Raw genomic sequence first — 10,130 nt, 5'->3', positions numbered from 1 at the left:
TAACAAAGTAAAATATTTTTCTAACTCCACAAATTGTAAATTGAGTTTTTTTTAAAAAACAAAATTTCTTCCTAATTTTCTTTAATTTTTCTTACAGTCTTGATTTTTTTTTTCTTTCTGTCCTCTTTACAAGTCAATCTACTTTTTAAAATTTTTATCTATATAAATTTAGTAAAATAATTAATTATAAAATCATATAACAATTTAATTTAATTCTAATTTACAATTTATTTTCTAAAAAAATTCATTGATCAAATAAAAATTACAACAAATAAATAAAAAAAAATATTTTCACTTCAATTATTATTATACCAAAAAAAAAAATATATGTTACATATTCAATTTTTAGATTTTCTACCAAAAAATTATTCATTTTTATAGAATTCAAAAATAGTCTTCAGACACTAAATCTAGAACATATTCAGACACTAAATCTAGAATCTTTTTCAGAATCATACTTTTTCAAAATACAATTTTTAAATCACTAATCAATCAATGATGCCCTAAAAAAATATAACTTTAATTTATAAAAAAAATAAAGTTAATGCCCTAAAAAAATATAACTTTAATTTATAAAAAAAATCAAAGTTAATGACAATGCAATATAAATTGTTATGAATTTAATTAATGTAATATTATAAAATTTTAATTTATCAATATAATTAAATTTTATCCTCTCACACCATTTCAAAATAAACCTCTCTTAAAAAAAATTAATATTATGTATAGTCAATCACGATAAACAATAGTATTTCATCTTTTATCTGTACTTCTCATGCTTCAGTAATATTCTCCATAAAACAATGTATGAGGGTAGTTATGTCAATTTACACATGGTTATTAGTGTAAATGGTTAGTTAAAAACCAGAGTTATAATTGAATGGTTTTGGCCTATTTTGGACCGTTACACCTATTTTAACAAAGGCAACGTGTACCTGTTAGGGTTGGGTAGGTTGTTAATTAATTTGTGGGATAAAATATACAGATTTCTCTTCATTCACGATGTTAACATTTTTTGACACTGTACTCAACTATTGTGAATCTGATCTCAAAGCTCCATTCCCAACCTTCACAAAGTCTGTGCAGAATACTTGTACTATCGAAGAGATTCGACAGCGGTGCTGGGTGGGTACAAAAATATTCTGTGGACAGCGGTGGTCGCCGAATACAAAATCGCAGCCGCCGACAAGCTTCGAATCCAATCATCGCCAAGCAGAAATTCGAGATCCGTTAAAAGGTGTATGTTCTTTAAATAAATCACTTTCCATTTTAACTTCTGCCATTTATTATTTACTTAATATCCATTCAACTTAGAGACGAAAAATTATGTTTAAAAATGTAGCTGGAGGAAAATTAGGGACCTGAGAAACCGACCAAAACCATCCGCTGTGATATATATATATATCTATATATATATAAAGCATATATCTTCTCCAAACTAATGCAACAAAGTTTAGTAAAACATAGTGAGGGACACAAGAATGGCATCCTCAAGTAAAAGCCATATCTCAAAAATGACAACTTTACTGCACTCCTGAGGTGGGGATTAGAAAATATGTTTAATTCGTCTTACATTGGGGAATACATATTTGGCCATGTACGAATCACAAATTTATTTGCACTCTTTGTTGTACTATTACCTTAATTTGTCTCATCGCGTTTTTGATTAAAATTTTAACTATCACTTCAATCTAGCTTAAATTTGGTAATCAAATTTATCAAAACACGGAACATGAAAAGAGGAATGACCATGTTCGATGAGGTGAAGATGAAACTGGCCTCCAAGCGTGTATGTAAGTCGGACACCCCCATCTCTTCCTCCTCCAGCTCTAGCACCAAGGAATTCATGGTGGGGAAATCTGACCACAACTCAGACATCATTGTACACCAAGGACAGCATGGCATTCGTAGACCGAACAAATTAAGGACAAGGAATTCAGTGGGCACTATCAGATTAAATTCAATGGACCACCTTTCATTTGAGGTACTCAATTTAAGTATATATAGCTCCAATTTCATATAGGCATTTAGCTGTACAAACACTTATTCCAACACTTATTCCAACGTATTATTAAAAGTCATTCCTAGTCCTTACACCTCTCGTTTGGTTTTACTTGTTTCTATTTTTATGCATACAACATAAAATTTGGCCATTTGTATTGGGAAGGTCGGTGTGGGTTATTTAAATTATCTTAAAATTGAAAATTTGTATTATTATGAGTACAAAATTAATTAATATATCATGTCAGGAGAAAGAGATTGATATTGACGGGGCTGGAGATTGTGAACTAATCATCGAATGGTATGCTAAGCTCCCAAATTCAGTAAAAGATAGAGTTAGAGTGACACGATTACAACCTTTAGTGGACGGCATAAACCAATCAGAAATGGATGTTGCACTATTACAAGTACTTGGGGAGAAGTGGTGGGACACAACACATACGTTCATATTCGAGAAATTAGGAGAGATGACATTGACCCCCAAGGATTTTAGTTCAATTTCTGGAATACCAGTGCATGGTAACCCATTGAAAATGGATAGACGCATCCACAAAAATATAGAACAACTAACAAAGTTAGTAGGACAACCATTAGCAACCATTGACAGAAGAAGGGTGAAATTGAGTTGTCTATACACAGCTTATCGCAATATGCAACTAAGAAATATTGAAGACCATGATATTTTAACTAGGGTCTTCATACTCGCACTACTTGGGTGCACTTTGTTTGCACGTTCTAATAAGATGGTGCACTTGTACTACTTACCGTGTTTGGCTAGTATAGGAGATATAGGATCTTTCAATTGGGGGGGAGCTGCATTGGCTTTTATGTACCAGCAAATGGATGACTTATGTAGACACAACACACACTGCATGGGAGGCCTTTGGAAAGCATGGGAGGTAATACAAAATCTCTGTATGAGGCATGTTTGTGTTGCCATTTTTCTAGTCATCATAGAATGTTGTATAAAACATTAATTTTTAATATATTATTGAAACTTAACAAACAATTTTCTTCTTATAACAGGTTTGGGCAAGGGAATACCTACCATGTGTACGTGTTACACCACAATCGATATCATCAAAAGTCTTTCCACGAAGCCTTCTATGGAGTAATTGCCCTCCACCAACAATGGGGATTGCGGCCCTGTTGAAGTACTATAGGGAAAAACTAACAAATCTAACATTGGACGAGGTAAAATCAAATGTATGCTATGCTAGCGTATAGACTGTAATTATGAAACCAAATTCACTAAATTTCTAATTTAACCAGGTTGACCTCTGTCCATGGGGAGATGAAGAAATTCAACCTTACAATGTTGCCCTAAGTGAGGTAGCCAACTCCAGTCGAATCTTACTGGTTGGCCCGAACGGAGCAGAGTGGTATTTGGGGGAGCGAGTTTCAATGCAAAGTTGTGGAATTGTTCCCAACTGAATACCACAACTACCACCCAAGTCAATGCTTGTTCGAGAAAAACTGGTCATAATTACAAAGCCGTGGTGTTTGTCTGGTAAATCGGCATCAGAATTCTAGGAAGAACAAACAAAGGAGAACTGTGAAAAGTACAAAAGAGAAGTTTTGTGTACAATAACACACCACAAGGTATGTTATTCAATTTGATGATGAAAGTTAACTTCAATATTATAACTCACTTGGTATGTGCACTGTGTATTTTTGTATTAAAAAAAAATTAATCTCACTTTATCTCGCTATGCCACGAACTCCAAACATTATTTATTTTAATTATAGTACAAAAAGACACATCTATGTCTCAGCTGCATCCTTCATTCTAGCATTCCATAAACTTTTTCTGAATACTTAGAGCAATCTTATATATTTTTTTCAAATTCAATATTAGGTAACACGGTCAACACCAAAAACACTTATACGAAAAATAGATGCGGTTCAAAGAGAGTTAATGCAGCAAATGATTACAACAACGACTGCCTTGAATAATTACAAGTCCATACTTGAAAATGTCCACGAGGAAATGGTACCTTAAATCAAATAACAATCCACAAGAATAGGAATTATATTTAAATCAAAACTAATTGAAATTAATCAAATTGCAGGTTCAATGGACAGGTGAAGACAGCGAAAGTGATTTCAAAAGGGACAACTAAGGAGATTAAAAGGACTCCATCAACAGTTCATATACTAGGCCCGTGGGGCAGCAGCAACAATAAAATTTAATTAATACTTGTTCTTCCTTCACCTTTAGAACATAATTACTATAATCAGGTTGTTGTTTATTAATGGACATTTATATGTCTACTTTAAAAACAACTATTGTTGCCCAAATTTTCCAGTTCTGTATTATTAATTAATATGACCACTTGTGCTGAAGTTTTGTATAATAACCAGTTTTTGAATCCAAGTAACATCCAAAATTAGTGACTGCTTCCTATAGTTGTTTAACAGTTTCATGGTTGAAATATCAGCCACACGTGTGGCTCATTGGTTAAGTTCAAACATCTTTATTTTTCAACAATTTACAGCCTCAACAACACCAAGCTTTTCCCTAATTTTGTCAATTGAAATCACTATTATTTCTAAAAAAAATAGCTACTCCAAAGATTGTAGACTGGACAAAGAAATCCAAAATAAGGTATATTAACTATAAAATCATTGATAAATTGCAATATATTACAAAAGTTAAATCAACACATTCATTGATTCTAATACACTTCAATATCTTCTTTTTCTTCTTCCTTAGCGTAGCTTTCTAACTAATGCAATCTTTGCATTTCATAATTGTGTGCCTATTCACATTACTCACAAAATTACAAAACAAAGTTAACAAACGCAGGACACTTTCTCTATTATAAAATCTCTTCTTTTGTTCAGTGAAGATGTCAAAATTAGTGCCCCTATAACCTTCCAATCAAACTCCCGCGGTACCTAATACAATTGAAACATTAATTATTAGTAAAAGTATATTTTCACACAATTTTTTTTAAACATTCAGATACACTAACATATAATGGTCCTATTCGAATAGGTACTCCAGGAACATAGTCATCAACCACATCATCTGCTTCATCACCTAACACTCCCTTCACATATTCTTGTAGAAGCATTCTTGTGACATACACACTGCAATCATAATCAACGCATTTGTATCGATGGGAAATAGGTTCACTTATACTAAATTGTGTAAAAGAAAAATCGGATCCGTAAACTTTTTTGAATTGTTCACTGAATGCATTGTCCATGGAGCATAGCTGTTCACAAAAGAGACAAAAAATATTCAAAATGTGTAAAAAAATGATAGTTCATAAATTTTGAAACATTTCTAAAAAATAAAATTATAATGTGAATAAAAAAACTACACAATATATACAAACCATCGACATAATTATGCCACCACATAATAAATACGAAGGAATGCTGAAGTTATCGAACACATTAACTTTCTTCTCAAACATATTGATTACGGCTAGAAACCAATGTCTTTTAGCAAGCACAGGCACGTAAACCTGCCAGATACTCATCAATAAGAATTACTAAAATCTCATAACAATAAAATACGAAACCATAAATTATATTCATGAAAGTAATCAATTTAACCTTTTCCAACTGATCAACCTCTCCACACCATTCAAACCATGTCTTTTTATTACTTATAGTACTATAACATAAACTGTCTAGCCGCTACAAAAAGAAAATTAAAAAAACCAAACAATATTGTCATCAACATGGCATACAAAAAGAACAACAAAATTCTTTCAACTAATACAAACCGATAAAGCTGTCAGGATCCACCAGAATCTCATCTTTTTCCCATTCTTTTCCACTTCAACCGCTGATAAAATATCAATCATACAGTTGACAACCTTCAACATTAAAAAACTTGTCACATATTAGTTAATGTGAGTATAAGTCTTCATTGACCAACCTCAAAATTACAAATTTATTTAACATCCTCACTCTTGTGCTGCATAGTTCTTTATCTCCCAAACTCAAAAAATCAGACCTCCGCCCAACTACTTTGTCTCCCAAGAAAACTATCTCCCTTGTAAATGAAAAAATTAGTTCAAATAGTTATATCATCTGTTTAAATATAACATGGCCAAATATTTAAATACAAAGCATTCAAAAGCTTACTCCGGAGGTAATTTCGAGTCCATCACATAGTTCAACAACTTTTCCTCAGAATCGTTCAACAACTCCAAATTTGACCACTTTATTCGGCTTAAGAGGTCTCCACTAATGCAACAACGATCCAAAGTATACTAAATTCAAACACCACAAGTTAAGTAGATTCTAAGATCATTCCAACTACATGTATTTGTATTGGATTTAGTACACCAAAATCAAAAAAATATAATCAACAATACCTTCCCAACAATTTTATCAACTTCACTATCTTCAATGTCATACATATCACAATCAAAACCACTACCTCCAAATTTCAAAACCAATTTCCTTTCATCCTCAAAGTGCCATTTTATTTTTTCTTCAGTCGTCGACAATGAAATCCTATCACAATGTTTGCTCTCACTAACAATATCTGTAAATTTTTCCAGTTGCATACATAAATCATTCCCTTCTACACAACTAGACCACACTTTCTCACTATGATTAGATACACCACTCTTCTTCTCCCTACCCACTTCAGGATCAAATAAAATCTTATCATTCAAACTATTACCATCAACACCATCAACCTCTAAATCATTCATTTCTACAGTAAAAGTACCAATATTGGAAGGCCCCTCTCCAATTTCTACACCCAACTCATCGCAACCAAGCACACTAGGCAACTTATCAACTTCGCTTATCTCATTTAAGTCAACCAAACGAACCTCCTCCGACTCAAGTTGAACATTTTTAACCCCCCCATCAACGGGCTCAAGTTTTCGCAACTCCAATTCCACTTGTAATGTTTTTGATTTAGATAACTCAACCTTTCCCAAATTCATCGACGGTGTTCCTACACTAAATTTATCTTCCAAACGACCCACCTCCACCATATCTACATTTGCACCATCTAATTTACTCAATTTCTCACTCACAATGTTACATCCACTCATTACCAAAGATGCCATCTCCAAAAAAACTTCAAAAGAATTGCCCTCTTCTCCTTCTCTAACCTCAGACAAACGAAGCTGGGAAACACCATGTCTAAGAGATGCAATTTCCTGCTTCAATTCCTTCACTTCACTCTCATGTGAATTCAATGCGAACAAGATGTCCCCTAACTTTTCCCTACCCATAGTTGCCTACAATAACAAAGAATTTCTTTCCATAATTATAATTATTATATAATAATTTAAATTGGTTATCGACATTTACACATCATCAATGGTGTCACATTAAAATAATAATTGCTTCACCAAAATATCAGCTTCGCCTAACATATTGGAGAAACCCCCAAAATTGGGTAATATATTAACAACAGTAAAAACACTAATTTTAAACGACTTTAATTCCCAATCAAAACGAATTGCAGTCTATTGTTAAGCTTTAGTGACATATCATAACCCAGTAGTATTGGAATATGTTGTCCCTAGTTTTATATATAACAATATTATACATAGCTATAACCACCACAACCTTTTCCAATTCATGGGAATATATTTCAAATAAGTTTTCACAGACTACTTCAGAAAAAACCAACAAACCGAAGGGAAGTCATGAAATCATGTATATATATATAAAATAATAGAAATGCTTTAATACTTAACAAATCCTTAGCAAAAGTTCAATCTACTCAACTACATAAACGGTACCTCTTCATCAACCTAATACCATAAATGACACCTTCGATGCATAAACATCATTCTTCTTTAATTTAGCATTTTTTTCCTACAAACCCCTCGCATTGAAACATAACAAGCAAACAGAATGCCAAACTAAAATCACTAAACACAGTAGGTCATGGCTAAGTTAAGTTGTAAATCAACTATTATTACTGGTCTTAATTGTACAAACCTGCTACAAATCTAACATCACTACGGACCACACAAAAATTACCCCAAAATAACAGAGTCCAACCTGCACACCCCTAAATAACAGAGTCCAACCTGCTTCGGTGCTTAGACAGAGAAACTTCACTCTCCAACTCCGCAGCCCCTAAATCCACAAATAAGAAACCACCAGTAGCCTTGCTTTGAAACCCAGTCTGAAATCAACCACAGCCTAACGCCCCACTGCCAAACACATATATCGTTAATTTACATTCGTATAATAGGTGGAAACTGTGAATTTCTTCACTAGATTTTATCTTTATTTGTTGTTCAATTAACTATATATTTAGTCCCTCCATTACAAAGAGATATCAAAGCTTGGAGAGAATCAATGAATTAGTAATGGGTTCAATCCATAAACAGGCAAAGATAGTCTATGCATTACAAAGAGAGCTAATAATAATTTAAGCCAAAATCTTCATAACCCACCTTAAGTATCTGTGGGTAAGAAAATATCAAAGCTTGGAGAGATTCAATGAAAAATAATACAAATTGCAGACTACAGAGAAACTTTGTATATACCTGATCTTATGAGATGGGTAGGTTCATAGACTGGTGAAAGCTAAATTAATGGCAAGAAAATGATAATTGGACTTCAATAGGATAAGGCAAGGAAGTTTGAAAGCTATAGTGTTCCCTAGGCGATACGAGGTAATAGTTTGTAGGCCTTATATACAGTGATTCAATAAAAGCAATCACAAGCTTGTGAGAAAGCTTTTTAAAGTAGGAATTCTTTTAGGCAAGCGGGAAACCCTTTTGGAGTGTTTTAAGCTTATCTAATCCTGTTGGAGTTCTTCTACCTGGACATAAAGAAAAGCCATAGCGAGGACCTCGCAAGCCCTCTCTTTCTGGAATCAATCATTCCCGTATGTCTCGTCCCTTTCGCGGATGGATTACTTGGATTCCAGGTACAGCAGAGATCAATTGCCGGACTTTGACGTATGATCGGGAAGAGAACTAGTTTGAAGTAAACAGATTCGTCTTACCAGCCTAACAAGGCAAGAGCAGGAAAGTCGAAAAGAAACAGATTCGGAAGAGAGAGAGAGAGAGAATAGTTCTGAATGTGTGTGAATGGGTTCGATTGTGAGGGAAAGAGAGAGAGAATAGTTATGAGAGAGATAGACCAAATATTTGGAAAATCACAGCCCTTTATTTGATCAAAGGGTGCAAAATAAACGTCTCCACCGGTGGAGACGTTTTTACAGTCTCCACTTGAGCAATACCCAAAGGGTATATAGCCCCTTAGTATATATTACCTCTTTTGATAATTGAATGTAAATTAATAACCACTATAATTTTAAGTATACATAGAAATTAAAAAAATATATATAAGATTTTCTCATGTATTCAATAAGTTCAATTGATCTAACCAATAATTTATAAACAAATAAAAGAACTACAAGATTTAGATGGATTTTTAAAGAAAACCATTACTTTTTAAGATTTTTTTTTTTTTTTTGGTAAATCAGAGAAAAGTATATTAGACCAAACATATTTACATCCTACAGCACCTCAAAAGGCTTGTTTTTTTTTTTATGTTCTAGTTACAATTGATCAAACCAATTCACATCTCTAGGTGTTAGTCCTTTGTATATAATTCCTTTTATCCTGTATTTGACCTCATGTTTAATATTTTGTACAATTTTGATCACCTGTTTACAACTATATTGCCATAATACTTCATTCCTGTTTTGCCAAAGGTGATAGCTCATTGCAGCCAAAGTGATTGTGAATACTCCTTTTTTGAACCTGCTGTGCCGAATATTACTCATCAGCCCATGGATCGACATTGCTGGTGTCCTCCACTTTAGCCAATCCTTCACTTCCTGTAACACTCTGCTGCTGTAAATACACTCAACAAATAAATGCTGGATGCTCTCTACAGCAGCTACACATATTACACACTCCACCTCTTGACATATTTGAAATTTCTGCAACCTCTCTCTGACTGGCAGTCTTCCCAACATGATTAGCCAAAACAAAAATCTATGTTTTGGAATAGCTAATTTATCCCACACCAGATGATGCCATATAACTTCTCTCTGTATTGGCCATAATAACCGATAACCCTGTTTTATCTGATATGTCTCAGATTCGAATTTCTGGGTATCCACAAGCTGCTTAAAGCTATTTTTGACATTGACTATTTGCTTCCAG

The 10,130-nt window shown here is 33.4% G+C and overlaps 1 protein-coding gene across 1 annotated transcript; it reads right to left on the bottom strand.

Annotated features, from left to right (window-relative positions):
- Window positions 1-4,730: 4,730 nt before the first annotated feature.
- On the bottom strand, window positions 4,731-5,614 carry LOC133779749 (uncharacterized). Its single transcript, XM_062219666.1, has 4 exons — window positions 5,349-5,614; window positions 5,007-5,225; window positions 4,879-4,902; window positions 4,731-4,763 (listed from the first exon to the last, which is right to left on the bottom strand). The coding sequence occupies exons 1-4, from the start codon at window positions 5,493-5,495 to the stop codon at window positions 4,731-4,733; spliced, it is 423 nt and encodes a 140-aa protein (XP_062075650.1). The 5' UTR covers window positions 5,496-5,614.
- Window positions 5,615-10,130: the final 4,516 nt, after the last annotated feature.

Source organism: Humulus lupulus, chromosome 5 (assembly GCF_963169125.1).
Source record: "Humulus lupulus chromosome 5, drHumLupu1.1, whole genome shotgun sequence".
NCBI classification, from domain to species: domain Eukaryota; kingdom Viridiplantae; phylum Streptophyta; class Magnoliopsida; order Rosales; family Cannabaceae; genus Humulus; species Humulus lupulus.
This window is presented reverse-complemented; position numbering and strand designations above follow the sequence as displayed.

Bases quoted from the DNA above. Each gene is read 5' to 3' on its own strand.
- LOC133779749 (XM_062219666.1), bottom strand. From the start codon at position 5,495: ATGAGTATCTGGCAGGTTTACGTGCCTGTGCTTGCTAAAAGACATTGG. The intron at 5,226-5,348 runs GTTTGTATATAT...TTTTGTGAACAG, and splicing joins GTGGCATAATTATGTCGATG to CTATGCTCCATGGACAATGC. The intron at 4,764-4,878 runs GTTATAGGGGCA...TAATGTGAATAG, and splicing joins CGCGGGAGTTTGATTGGAAG to GCACACAATTATGAAATGCA.